This window comes from Camarhynchus parvulus, chromosome 4, assembly GCF_901933205.1.
Source record: "Camarhynchus parvulus chromosome 4, STF_HiC, whole genome shotgun sequence".
Classification (NCBI taxonomy): domain Eukaryota; kingdom Metazoa; phylum Chordata; class Aves; order Passeriformes; family Thraupidae; genus Camarhynchus; species Camarhynchus parvulus.
The window spans coordinates 58016133-58030749 of NC_044574.1; the positions used below are offsets into that span (position 1 = coordinate 58016133).

Consider the following 14617-nt stretch of genomic DNA (forward strand, 5'->3'; position numbering starts at 1 on the left):
CTTGTTGAATATGATGAAATTGTGTGCCATTTCCTTGATTCATTGATACACTTTCATTACCTAATTGTGATGATAGGGTCAAATAAAGCAGACTATATGTTAGATAGCTGGTGTTAAAATTCTTGCTGTGAAGGTGCATGTTGCATAAATCATATCCTGTCAACACTTCAAACAATTATAAATCTTTCTCACGCTAGTAAAAAAGCCAAACAAGATGCAGGGCTCTTGTTGCTTAAGGAATAACAATTTATTGTAATTTATTATTTATTTTTAAACATTTTGCATAAATCATGTTTTTTGGATGTTTGCCCTTATAGAGTGAAAAGATTCATTTGCAGACCTGTTTTTTAGGAAAAGTTAAGTAGTAGAAGTGCATAGATACAAAGGGTCAGAATCCAAGTTTGAACAGTTAGCATTATGGTGCAAAGCTCAGCAATGCTGTTTGCAGTAAGCTGGGCTCTACAGGAAGTGTCTTCTGTCGAGGGTATGCACTGATTAATAGGAGAGAGTTCTGGTGCCAGAAGTTGTGATCAGACCTTAATCATGAGATTGTTTAGAACTTGTAACAGAGATGTGGTAATCTGTGGTTATTTAGCTTCAAGTTACCAGGTATAAATCTAGTTTTCTGTGTTCTTCTAAATAAAGTCTCAAGGGGATATTTACTTAATAGAGAAAAATTATTTTGTCTGTAGTAGAGAGAGAAAGATACATTAATAATACTTTCCATTTATCATTAAGCATAAGAGTGAAGTATAACATGCATTGTATTTTAGAATAATAAGCAGTGGTTAACATTAGTATGCTGTTGTATAATATTCTTAATTTGTACCTTTGCTTTAAATACTGCATTATTAGGAATTAACTAGGGCTCTTAAGTATCATTTTAGAAAGCAGAATGCAGAAACTGGAAAAAGTACATACTATTTATGTTATGTTGCTTTTGTGTTATGTAGGACCTGCTCCCTTTGGTTCCAGTTGGGTGAAGCACTATTGCATGTACAGGAAAGAGACAAAGAAATTTTCCATGATCCCATTTGAACACAGATCAGGAGGGAAACTTGTATGTATATTTATGTATTCTACTCTTACACTTGTCCTGTATTAAGATCAGAGAACGTGTCAGATAAGATTTGTCAAGTACTTTCCCCCTCTACCCTCCTTGCCCCTTTTTTCATCTTTCCTTATGCAATTCAGTCTGCCATTAAAGGACATTAACCTAAAGTAGTGGACATTAACCTTCTATTAAGTTATTAATAGATAAGAATTCTCCAGACTTTTCAGTTGTATCCTTTTAGGAGAGCAGAGGACCTGGCACAGAAAACTTGCAATTTTTCACCATTTAGAATCTTGTTTATGAGCTCTTTAACTTTCTAAATCATAAATCAGGAAAATATAGCAGACCTAGAAATTTCTTTATTAAATGATTCAGAGTTTTCTTTTGGAGATTTAAATACTAGAAGTGGGACTAGAAAAGTGGATAGGAATATAATTTGTATTGATAACTGAATGTAATTTCAGATATCTTTAAAAGCATCTTAAATATTCAAGACCCAAGACTTTGTTTATCTTTAAATGGCTAAACTACTGAAATAGTTGGGAATTTATTACCTTTAAAGATGACACATTAAATGAATGTATTTGTAGGGATACAATTTTATATTGTATCCCTATATTGATAGGGATAAAATGCATTTGGTTGCAAAGAAAAAGGATATCTGAATCTGAAAACTAAGGCTTGAGTCCAGATGCCTGTAAATGCAGCACCCTGCCCTGTCTTCAGATTTGGTTAGGAGATCATGTTGTTGGAATTTTATCAAGTTATTATATCCTATTAGTTTCAGCAGAGGGGAGATGACTTTCGTAATTTTGAAGACTCTGTATTTACGAATATATTGAATTTGGAAGAATCTTTCAAAAGCTTTGCAAAACTTGGTGTACTGAAAATTAGTGGTATTTGGTTTCCTTAATCACTTCAGTACTTCTGTGAATTTTTATCCTAATTTGCTCTAGTTGTAATAAGCCATTTTATTTAGTATAGTATGTGTGGCTGAGCATTCAGCATTCTAAAACACCTGTGAAGCCATTTCTGCTGTATTAAAAGATCTCCCATTTGGAAATCCCTGCAGTTGCTCCTTCAGTGACAGCCTTCTATGTGTGGAGATGCTGAATAAGACAAGAAATAATTAAAATGTGCAGTTAATCCTGATTTAATCTGGTACAACTAAGGCAGCATTCACAGATGAGTTTGATTCCTGGGTAAAAAAGATCCTGGTGTTGGTCTTGAAGAAAGAGAGTTGGCTCTGTAAGATATGTTACAGATAGTAAAGAACACTTCCTTTATTCTAGTTGGTGTAGCCTTTACTATGGAAATCACTGTGGCTGACATAAAATGGGAAAAGTCTCGTTGAGTATTTATGTTGTAACCAGTGCAAAATATTTTTGTTAGTTTAATGTACTGTGGTGTTGAGTCATTCTGTAAAGTACCAGCTGAGATGGACTCAATATTTTTAGGTTTATGTCCCAGAAATGACCATAGAATTTATGTTATTATGTAGAAAAGTGAACTGCAAACATGGGCGAGTTCTTTTGCAAGTGTCAGTTTTCAGTATATCTTTTGCCATTTAATATAAATTTACCTTACTTGCCTTGTACAGCTGGCTTACTGGAGCTCAAAAAAACTTACAAGAACTGGGTCAAGCTTATAAAAACTTTCTTTTCACAGGGTGATGCGGAACTCTTTGTCCTTACATACTGTACCAAAAGAAATGCAGATACAATAGACAGGCGATTCTGTTTTGACTTAGAAGCTTCAGACAGGTAAGCTTGTGAAGCACCCTAGGAAGAGCTCTTTCGAAGTAGTAATTACAACTACTGCAAAATTACTGTTGTCTTTTCTTCTGATTTCTTCAATCCTTAGTTGGAGTTCCAATGGGAATGGTCACTGGAGGAGCAGGCTAGCACTGCCATGGCTCACTGCGTTTTACCTCACCTGAATGTAGCAGAAGCAGAGAGGAACTAAACTGAAATGTTGACATTGCCTGAGCTCACATTAAAGAAAAGCACAGACAGAGTTAAGAGGAGCTATTAAGAGTTATCGTAGTGAAGAAACATGGCTTAAATTGAAGTACATACAGCTATAGTGAAAGAATGATTGCAGTAATAATTAATATAGTCATGACCACATTGTATCACACTCCTGTGTTCCAAAATGATGGGTTGCTGAGGAGATATGCTAGATTTTCAGATGGAAATAAGGTTATTGGGATTTTGAGGCTTCTTGTGCCTGGTATAATCATCCACTGCATCTTGTTGTTGCCGCTGTCTTTTTGAAGCATCACTTGTTGCTCTATTTCAAAAGAAAAGACTTGCTAATCTTTTTCTCTAAAGGACCTCAAACATTGTTTTTCAACAGTGTTCTAGTCTTCCTTCATTTATGAAGGTGAGGGTATCCAACTTCATAAGGTACTCCAAATAAATTAGGCCATGGTGATGCTACATTCTTTTGATGCAGAAATGGATTGTATCTGGAATTAAATGTTAGATATAAATTAATGAATTGCTGCTGAGGTTTTGCATCCATCCCCTCTGAACTGCTTTTAATCTATATGTTTGCTCCTTACTTACACCAATTAACCACATGCTAACTTATAATATAGTAGGTCTTCAAGTTGTATGGGCTTTTGGGTTTTTTTTGCATCAGATTCTTAGTGTTTTTCACTTCAAAAGCAGCAGGGCTGATGCTCTCAGGCCCCCCCCGTCCTGTGATTGCTCATGGTCTGCAGATATGTTTGTGATTATGTGCTCAAACTTTAGTCAGAATCTATGCTGAGGTTGTGTGACCAGTCAGACTGGCCAGAGGCTACAACAAGCAATGGCCAAAGGGATGTGAAACTCCCACTGCATCAGAAAACTTCTAGCCCACATAGCAGATGAGAAGATGCTCATTTACAGCTCAGGTGATGTTTTTTGTCACTCTACAGCATGGTTTGAACTGACATTTTTGAGTTGAGGAGGATGTGGTTTATCTATTCTAACGCTGTCCCAACAGTATGAAAGGGAGTAAAGATTTATACTCCAGGCATCAACTCCTCTTGGGTCAGTGTATTGATTGGTCAGTAGGGATAACAGATTTCAAACTGAGTCTGATAAAACTGCTAAAAAGTAGCATGAGAAATGTCAGTCTGTCCCCCTCTGTGTGTCATCTGCTCAGTGGGGTATCTGGAGTTTATACAGAGGGGGATGGAGAGCAGGGTTTCCTTGATCCTGCAAAACACTTTTTCATTCTCTTCTCTGGTAAAAGGGGGAACAATCTAGCTCCTCTTTCTGTCTTGATATAATAGACACAATTTGATCTGCTGTCACCTTGATATCAGACATTTTTCTTTTAATAATATATGTGTGTAGTATTGAGATGTTCCCATGGAGATTAGTTCTGTGCTGCAGGCCATTAGCTTGTTTCCTTGGTATCAGTTCAGGGCACACTTACCCCTCAGCTTGTCCAAGTTAAAAAATAGCACAGCTGGCATGGGCTTTTCTTCAGTACTGTGCTTTGGAAGGAGGCAAGGTCGTAAAATTTTAGGGAAGACTTTTAAGTAGCAAACATTCAGCCTTGTGTGTGACTTAAGCATAACTTCAAGCTAGCTTAAAATTTGCATATTTTTCTTTCAAAAGGAATACTGAGATGGCTGTATTTTCTTTAAATTCTGATTTTTATGGCTCTCAGAGTGCTAAGATTCTGGTTACATCTCTGGGAAGTGATACTTTTTTCTGTTTCTAGTACTCCATGTTTTCTTGAAGGTGACTTGGAGAAAATGTAGGGAAATTTAAATCTTAAGGAGAGAGCAGAGGTCTTCTAGGATAGGAAAAAGTTATTTTATTGATAAAAAGCATTATCCTTCTGAAATACTACCTATATTTATTTTTTTTCCAATACAGGACAATGAGAGAAGGTTTTGTTTCCTTTGACTTTATTTTGAGGACAAATAAATTATATTTCATGCAGCACATATTGAGTTTGATGTATTGCTTCTAGGTTGATACTCTGATACCTTGACAACTGTAATTTAGTGAAAAGAACTGAAAGGTTGCAAGCTATGATCATGGTTGCTGCTTTAAAGATGAAGATTATATATTGAGTTAACAAATCCCATTTTTCATCTAACAACAATAAAATCCAAGTTTGTTTACAATTCACAAAATTCAGTAACTCCAGCAAGTGTTGAAATCAGCAGGTGATCAACAATGAGCTATTTCAAATAGTTTGCAGATTACATTAATTTTCCTTTTTTCCTCCTTTTCTCCCTGTTTCTTACTGCATGTATCACTTCTATACCTTTTATTTTCAAGATCAGCTGTGTTCAGTTCTTAAGCAAAAGGAAATGAACCTTGACTTTTAGGACAACGGGCTTTTGCTTGTAGTTGGAAATAGAATTAGACAAGCATTTTTTACTTGTTGATGAATGCAGTTACCTTATGTTGTTGGTACATTTGCAGGCCTGGAGTTCCTGTGACCATGCAGGCATTTTCTGAGGAAGACAGGAAGCTGTGGATGGAAGCCTTGGATGGAAAAGAAGCTGTAAGCATAATTTTTAAAATATTCTTTTATAATGTAGTGGGGAATTCTCTCACCCTCTGCTTTCTGATCCCATTTATACTTTAATAAACTGGCATTATGTAGTTTGCAAAATGATAGATTCAATGAATAAAGGATAAAAGTGAAATAAAACTCAGGAGAGATGAGTAACTTGGTAAAGCTCAGTGTAGATAACTGCTAATGCTGATATGAGAATTTTTCATTGTAATGACAGCATCAATTTTTATAAATGGTTCCCCATCCCAATGATAATATTGGTGTTGTAGAAAATGTCTAGTTATAAGCATGTTCACTTAGTCTTATGCTGACATGCTACATTCCAGTGGCAAAACTTGCATGAGTGAGTTACATGGTGTTAATATTTTATTTTTTAAAACCAGATCAAAAAGTTCTTGTCTATGGGAGTGAGGTTGTACATGAATTTGCTTAATTCCTGCCTCTCCTCAGGAAATAGGTCTGAAATGTTGAATTGAAACACACTATTTATTCTTACAATGATAAACATATTGGTCTTGTGGGCCAGAAATGATGGGGTTTTCTAGACAAAGACACAGTCACGTGCCTGCCCCAGTATTTGTTTGATTGACCTCTTTGTTACACGGATCTGGTTTCATTTGCAGAGGTGTTTATTACCATGACAGGTTGGCTGAGCTACACTCCCCAGTAAGTTGAAAACTTTTGGGAAACCCAAACTGAAACATAAGTCCCAGGAATCATCACATTCTTAATAATTTAAATGACCTTGAAACTGTGGGAATTTAACCTGCAGAGAAACATAGGAACATGGAGCACATAAATCCCAGTTAGGTGGCTACAGCCAGTTCAGGGGCTGTATCTGTTCTATTGGGGCACAGACCTCTGGTCCTGCTGTTAGAGCTGCTGGTGGTGCTATGCTCTGGCTGTAATCACCTGTATTTGTGCCTACTGAGCATTAAGATTGAGAGTATCTTCTTTTTCTGGTTTCATGAAAGTCTTTAAAATAATTTGTCTTTTTTACTCTTTTTGTGTTAGCTTCTCATCAACTTGAATAAAGCGAATGCAAAACGAGAGGGAAGTAAGTATTTGAATTAGCATTTAGGCTGATTTTGTTAATATTTTAAAATTGAGAAAGACAAAGGTAGTTTGGTTTTTCCCCCCCCCCCCTCTGGAATTTTTTCCCCCTAATTATTTTGCTTTTAAATCTTGAGTTTTGAATATTACTTGTAATTTTTGTAATTACAAGTAATTAATTTTATAATTGATGGGTTTGCACACTAACTCAGTACATATTTTATAGGACTGGACATGAGCTGGAGAAACAGTCTGATTGTTTTTGCCAATTTACTTCATACCTGAAATTGATTCAAGGGTGAATTTGTATGTAAATGCATCACAATTTCTTAATCCAGATTGTGTGTACATTTCTGTTAGAATGTGAAGGTATGGTTTTAAAAGCAGTTGCAGCTGAAGGTCAAGATCAGCAAAAAAGCTGAATTTGTGCATTTAAAATGTAAACCAAAATATGGAAGTAGAAGAGATGGCTTTCTTTATACAACATTAGCTTTGTTGTGTTGGTGAAGTGTAAGAGTGAAAACAGGTGTCCTTCTTTGATTATGAGGCAATTTATGCTTGTTTTTTTAAAAACTTGAAATTGCTGATTCAAGCTGGATCCTGGTGTTATTAATAGAAATTTTTCCTCAGATTTGTCTTTTCACGGTACAAGACCAGGTCCCCAGGAGCAAGAAGGCCAGATGTTTGGGGGAAGGGCAGTTTTGCAACATAAGCTTTTAAATGAAGTTTTGATGTGAAGAAAAAGAGTAAGATAGGAACAACAAAGGAATGCTGGAGCTCAGCTGTTGTCCTGTTCATGCATCTGCTTTCATGTAGTCAGATCATTAACTGCTGTGAAATGATATACATGTGTCCTGTATCTTTAGTGTGGGAATTTCTTTGGCTGAGGGTAGGACTCAGTAAAAGCCCTGCTGTTGATAATTATGTTTTTTCATCATAAGTACTTCCTTGTCCCATTTGGTGAACTCTCTCAGATGTTGTCGATGTTGCAGTAAGTACTGTTAAATTCCATCTTGCATCTGCCAACATGTGTAACTAATCAGAGATCCCATTCTTCAAAGGATGCTGCTGTGAACAGATTCACTGAAGCCACTATCACCAGAACAAGCCTTTCCTTCAGCTAGGCAGGCTCGTGAAGGAGAAAAGCAGAATTTCTCTATAAAAAGTGATGTATTCTTCCAATTTCAGAATATTTATAGTTTTGCCTCAAAAGTACAAGCTTTATGATTAAGTCCAGCCTTATTTTCTGTCAAAGACATAATTGTAATGGTGCTTTTAAACTGTTCAACCCTTTTTCTTTTTTTGTAGGTGCACAGTTGGATAAGATAGGGTTCACCATCATCAAAAAGTGCATCAGTGCGGTTGAAACAAGAGGTAATGATCGACCCAACCTGTTTGTGAAGAGGGTGAAGCAGCTGGTCTGCTGAAGAAGGTGGTAAAGTCTCCTGTAGATCTCTGGAAAAGACTTTACCATGGAAGACATTTCACTGATTACACTGACCAAGACAGGAGTCTGTCCAGTCTGTCCTTTATGCATGGCTTTCTTTCAAGAAATGTGTTTGCCAGAAGTGTTCACAAGTGGGGAATGGCATTTCTCTTGACAAAGGGAGCCAGTTTTTGTGCACAAAAGCTAAGAGAAACCTGTTGTGTTTTGTAGGCATTTGCTGTTCAAACAGAGTAATTTATTTCAGTGTTTCATTTCTGTTCAGTCTCTTAAGGCAGAAGAAGAGGAGCTGAGCAGGCAGGTGATTAACAAAAAGTGTTGAAGTACTTTTCATGGAGTTAGTTTCACCCCAGGACAAAGATGCTGTCAGGATTTATTGTTGCATATACTCATTGTTGTACTTCCAGAATTGGAGATGGAAGAGAGGTCAGTATGCAGACAGTATTCAAGAGGTATTTGGGATTGATTTTGGAGAGGCTCTGCTGAACTGTGTGCTGACCAGCCACTCTGACCAGCCACTGCATTGTACATGGCATTGTGTGGAGAAACAGCTTGTTTGGTTGTGGTTTTTAAAAAAGGAGGTGAAGGCCTGAAAGTAGGTAAGGTTACAGTATATTTCTCAGTTTGTTAAAAGAGATGTTATAATTTCTCTGTGTGCATTTTTGTTTTCTCCTAAATTGTTGACTTTCCCTCCTACTCCCAAAGGGGACACTTAGAATTTTTCATAAACTGGATCTTTTTTTTTCTGGAGGCCTGGCATTGCACAGGGCAGAATACTTATATCTTTCTGCTTATCACAGCCCAGCTTAAATAAGATGAACAGAAGAGCAGGTTCATGCTTGCTCTCAGTGCAGCATCTTGCTGAAAAACAGTGTCTTCCATGCATACACTTACTATACAATATTGTTAGGAACACAAGCAGCCTTTGTGATACTTAAAGTTTTGCATTTAAACAGCAAGAAGTATCTGAAGTCCTTTTTCTCTTAGACGTTTTTGTATCAGTCCTGTCTGATGCATTAAAGATGTTATTCCAGATTAGGCCATATTCTATCTGGTGTTATATTTGTTCATTCTGTTCTTTTGAATATTTTTTCAGATAAGTTTGCCTGTCTCATCACTTTAAAATTTCAGTTACTGGCATTTACAATCTGAATATTTGAGCTGGGAAACATTGCAGATAAAGCTGGCATCCTACAGATAAGTTGTCTTCACTGCAAAACCATGTCTCAGTATAGTCTGGATCTTCCCTTTACAGTAAATGAAGCAGATTTAATTAAAAGGGTGGCATGTGCTCATGTAATGAAAGACTAGTTTTGGCCTATAGTACAGTTACAGGCTGCCTTAGAATACCTCATGAATTCTCTTTATATAAACAGTGTGGAGTATACTATATTTCTATATTTTGATTGATTATTTATAACTGTGTTCAAATAGTTTTCTTTAAGTTGTGGGTTGATTATTTTTTTCTTTTTCTGATACCCTACAAGAAAAGTGAAACAAGAACACAACTGTGGAAAAAATGCGAATGCTTTCTTCATGAAATGACTATTAGGAAAAATGGTTTTTGTTGCCTTTTTTTTTCCCCCTCAGGGCTGTGGGTGGATAGGTTAAACTGAATAGAGGTTTAAGTTCACTCTGTCCTTTATGCCTTGATTTAGAGGTGTGTAAGGTGGTGCAAAGTATTTGTGTAACTCTCTTGTTCAAGACAAATTATGAACTTTCGTGGGTTAGCAGCATTTCTCCCCATAGTGGGGTCTGCCCTGAAACATACTTGGGGAAGATTAAAGTTCCCCAAGCCTATGCAGATTTTACACCTTTAATGTCGTATGTACGCAGCCTCTGTAAGATGTGCAGTCAGTAGAGTGGTAGTTACTACCAATGAAAAAGACTTGGGTCTATTAATTTTGTTTCAGAGAGTACTCAAGAAAAAATAAATCAGTTTTCAATTAATATTTCTCATCCTGGGGTTCCAAGGATATATTTAGGTGAGGTATTGTCTTCCAGGAACTCAACAATCCACTTAGTTTTGTTTCAATCCACTTGATTTTTCCATTACATTTCAAGCAGTTGTTGATGATTTTCTGTTTACTGATTCTGAACTTAACATCAACTGCATTAAAAAAACAAAACAAGTAAACAACTCCAAAACAAAGCAAAACCTCTAAAGGACCTTCTGCTGGTGTCTGCTGAGCTAAACAAACTGAGGGCCAGGAGAGCATTCAGTTGTTTGTGTCAAAAGAGTTTGGATACATAGTTGTATGATGAAGAAAATCCATCTCTCAAGTGGCAGAATTTTCTACCTGTACTTTTCCTTGAAAACCATTTTTACTTGGTTATTTTACTTTATTGATAACACATCAAAAGCAAGTTATATTCAGCAGGAGAAAACAGGACAGATGCTTCTTCAGAGATGGTGCTTGTGTGCCATGTTTTTATCTCTTTTAATCATAATGGGTGTGAGGTTGGCGTGGGTGGGAAGAGAGGACAGTCTAGTGTGGGTGGAAACTGAGAATAGTCTTGTCATGTCACAGCAGAAGTAGTCTGGTATTCAGAGAGAGAAGAGCATAATAGAGATATTGAACATAAACTTGTCAATGGCTGGATAATTTTTTTTCTCAGTTATGTTCCCTTTTATAAAGCCAAGAAGGGAATTATTTGCTCTGAATGAATAGAAGCACAAAAATCAGTGTCTTGGTTAAAATGCATGTGAGCTTCTGATTCAGCATTGCCTTACAAGAGATTGGCTATACTTCACTGGTAGGACATGCTGAGGCATCAGGATATGCATCCCATCTCTCACATACTGAGCACCATGCTGGTTGGATGTGCATCTGTGTTTTGTCTTGGAGAGAGCATTTTGGGATTCTCTTTGGAGTATTTCATTTATTATTCTCTACTGAGAATGATAGAACGGGACAGGTATTTATAGAAACATCAAAGAGCTGCGTGCTCCACTAGTAAAGGCTCTGTGCATGTTTTGGTGTGCAAGTAGCTGGTTGTACCTTCTGAGGGGATGTGATGGGTAAAGTTTGCCAGAGCAGTGTTTGTCTTGAGCTTGGTACTGGCAGAGCTGCCAATCTGAGCTGCAGAGAGAGATGGCAGCATTGAGCTGCATGACCAGGCTGGCTGCTCCTCAGGCAGAAAGTACATGGTGAAGAGGGAGTAGAAAACCTTTGCAAGTGACATAAACCCCTCTGTTGTTACCTTGAATTTAGAGTGTCACTTGTATGGCTGTTTCTGTGCCATGGATTTTGGTATAAGAATTTGTATTTGCAGCTGTGTTGCAAGTCTGTGTCAGCCTCACGTACAATGCCAGTCGCGAAATAAACTTGCCTGCTCCGTACCTTGCTTACAATAGGATGAATTACTGTCTCACTTTCAATACCTTATATTTCTAAGCATGCCTCACAAGCTGTGTCCCTGTGCCAAATTCTGTATCAGGCAGCCAAACATCTTGAGATAATGTAAATATGAAGGAAGTTGTGCTGCGGGGCTTTACCGTTCCAGGTTGCCAATAGTGGTTGAGCCGGCAGACACAGCGTCTGAACCCTTCAGCATTTCAGGCAGTGGGGAGCTGTTCCTTGCAGTGAGTCATCCTGTCAATTGTGTTCTGTAAATGCCAAGCATTATCAGTGTTGGATGTGCTGAAGATCTGAAATGTGCAGATTAAATCAGAAGTAGGACTGTTTCAAACCAGGTTTGTATATTTTAAATAAAACATTATTTGAAAGTATGGTTAAAGGTATCATCTCAAACTATGCTGAAATATTAATGCCTCTGCACTCCTTGATGTCTGCTAGCAGTTAGCTATGCTTTTTCAGGTTGATGAATTTGAAACTGATCAATTATCTGATAATCTCTATCATAGGCTCATGATTATTGCTGGAGGATTGTCATAGTTTCAATACTGTCATTTTCCAGAGACTTCTGCATTATCATATCTGTTTTAATACTGAGGAGTAGGTTTTGTGGTTTGACCTTGATTATTTCTAAGCCTGTAAAGGTATGTTTGGGGTCAGCACAGTTGTTTCCCCCCAGTTTTAATGTCAGAAACACAGGAAATCACAAATCAACTTCTGAGATTAGCAAAAGCTGAGTGTGACAGTATTTCTTCAGTTTTTTTTATCTTGCATATGATGCAGAAGGCTTCTTCTGTGGTACTGAAAGTAGTAGAAGACATTGTATAAAAAAAGTGTGATGCATTTTGGCAAAGCTTGGTGTTAGTTTGATACCAGAATTTTCCTGGACACCTCTGAGAAGTTTGAAGCAAAACTATTTGCTGCTTTCAGGACAGATTTGTAGTGCATTCTTGTTTGGAGTGTATCAAGGACTGTATTGCTGAGTTTTTTTTTTAGTGTCTTCAAGTGGTGCATAGCATGCTATCATACTTGTTCTAGGGATCACTGGAAAACTTGGTTGTGTTTGATAACTTCCTATTTGAGAAAAACAGTATTGTGGCCCCATAGCTCTTTTGGTTTTATTCAGTTCACTCTTTTGTGCACAGCTGAACTGTAAGTATACTCCTGAGTTGTGTGGTTTGATGAGCACAGATAAAATAAAGATCTGGCTTATTCTGTTAATTTGAGCCAGCTCTGAACCTGGCATCTAGCTCAAGGCTCAGCACCATTCCAGCAGTGCCTGCATCCTGGGGAGGGAAAAGGGCCAGTTTTACCCAGGTGAGGCAAGCAAGGGAAGGAGCAGCTGCTGCCCTGGGACAAGGGAAGGAGCACTGCTGGCAGGGAGGAGATCAGCAGGCTCAGGAATCTGGGATGGCCAAGGAGGCTGCAGACTGTGTGAGGAAGAGGAAGGCGTCAGAGAAGAGAGAAAAGATGCAGCAAGGCTAGGCAGGAGGAGGTAGAAAATGCCAAGTTCTCTCTACCATATTGAGAATTATTGCTGTGTATTATGGCTCTGTCTGACAGTAATTCATTAAAAGGCTAATGATTTTTACATACTTCATCTAATATTTATTTGGGAAGAAACTTTTTCTCATATGACTGGTTTTAATTTTCCTTCTCTCTGTTGGAACAGCTTGGTATTGAAGCTGGGAATTCTCCACAATTCTTCCTTTGTTGAAGGATATTTTGAATAAGAATACCACATAATCTGTTATTTGAAAAGATTTCCTTGGAGTAGAAACACAGCTATTTTGTGGCATTTCTACTCTTCCTGGCCAGTGTGATTATGAAGGTAGATTGTGTTTGTAGATGGCTGCTCATTATGAGGCCTCTCAAACATCTGTGTACTGTAGTATTTTACCTCCCACTGTCTAGGCTCTGAAACAATGCAGCAGACACAGACTACCTTATTTTGCCCTTTTTCTTCCCTGCCCCTTCTCTTCCTCCCATTTTTTTTTCAATTTATATTCACAATTTTACTTCCCTGGGGATAAAACTGGGTAATGTAATGGAAAGCAAAAGCAGAGGAAGAAAAGGGATAGAGAAGTGAATGTATGTGAGATGATGGAAGGGCACAGAGGAATGCCAGGAAAGCGGTCCAGTGTCCATATAGAATGGGAGTAGGGGACTGAAAATACTGTGTTGGTTATGGCTCCTCTGTTCATGCCAAGAAAAACTGTTCAGTAGCTTTTGGTGATGCCTCTGGATGTAACTCCTATGTGGACCACAGTGGGTTGGAATGAGGCCTTGTATCTTAAATGGAAAGCATTTATAAACTTGAAAAAGTGCTGATTTTGAGGACTGGGAATGGGACTAGGTTTTTCTTCATCCAAAGTGTTTTAGTCGCTGCATATTGGGGGTGGGAAAAGAAATGTTAAAGTTTTTGAAGAAGTCTTAATTTAGCATTTGTTTGTTCATTTCCTACATTATTAGAATGTGGCTGTTGATGTACCCAAAATGCAATTTAAAAGATTTTAAATTAGTCAGTGGTTTATTTATTTATTTCTTTTCAAGTAAAGCTTTGTCCCTGTTTGCTTCTCCTCTCAGTTTCAGAAGTGGAATTGAGGTACATGAAATCTTTATCAAAATATGATCTGAACTTCCCTTAAAAACAGAGTAACAAAAGGATTCTTCATTTATAATGTTGTTCTTGGAACTGTTAATACTATGTAGTCTCTCTGTCTTTGAAGATAATTTCTTGCCTGGGGCAAAATTTTTAATGCTAAATTTGACTGTGGTTGATCTCATGATTTTTTATTTTTTTTTTACATAATAGGTATAAATGACCAAGGATTGTACAGAGTTGTGGGGGTGAGTTCAAAGGTCCAGAGACTTCTGAGTTTGTTGATGGGTATGCCTCTATTTTACAAATATTTTTTCAATATTTTATTTCGTGTTGTTTTACTGTCAATATTTAGTTTTTAAAACACCTTCCAGTAGTTTGCTCTAGTCCATGCAAATAATCATCACGTCATTGTAAGTTTCCCTACTTTAGAAAGACCTGGACTAGTTGGTATGAATGAATTAAGAATTGCTATGAGACATATGTAGGAGCAAAGACTGTACTTTGTGCAAGGTTGATGGAAGGAGGATTAAAGCAGCCTGAATTGAAGGATCTGATCAGAAAATTCA

The 14617-nt window shown here is 37.4% G+C and overlaps 1 protein-coding gene across 2 annotated transcripts in view; it reads left to right on the forward strand.

Moving 5' to 3' along the window:
• Positions 1-14617, forward strand: part of ARHGAP10 (Rho GTPase activating protein 10) — a 138788-nt gene that overhangs the window by 66343 nt on the left and 57828 nt on the right. The window contains exons 9-14 of one of the 2 annotated variants that reach the window (XM_030946925.1): positions 954-1060; positions 2723-2817; positions 5494-5575; positions 6605-6647; positions 7952-8017; positions 14262-14336. In XM_030946925.1, coding sequence (XP_030802785.1) covers positions 954-1060; positions 2723-2817; positions 5494-5575; positions 6605-6647; positions 7952-8017; positions 14262-14336 — 468 coding nt within the window. The remainder of the gene's footprint in view (positions 1-953; positions 1061-2722; positions 2818-5493; positions 5576-6604; positions 6648-7951; positions 8018-14261; positions 14337-14617) is intronic. The other variant, XM_030946926.1, reaches the window with a different exon arrangement.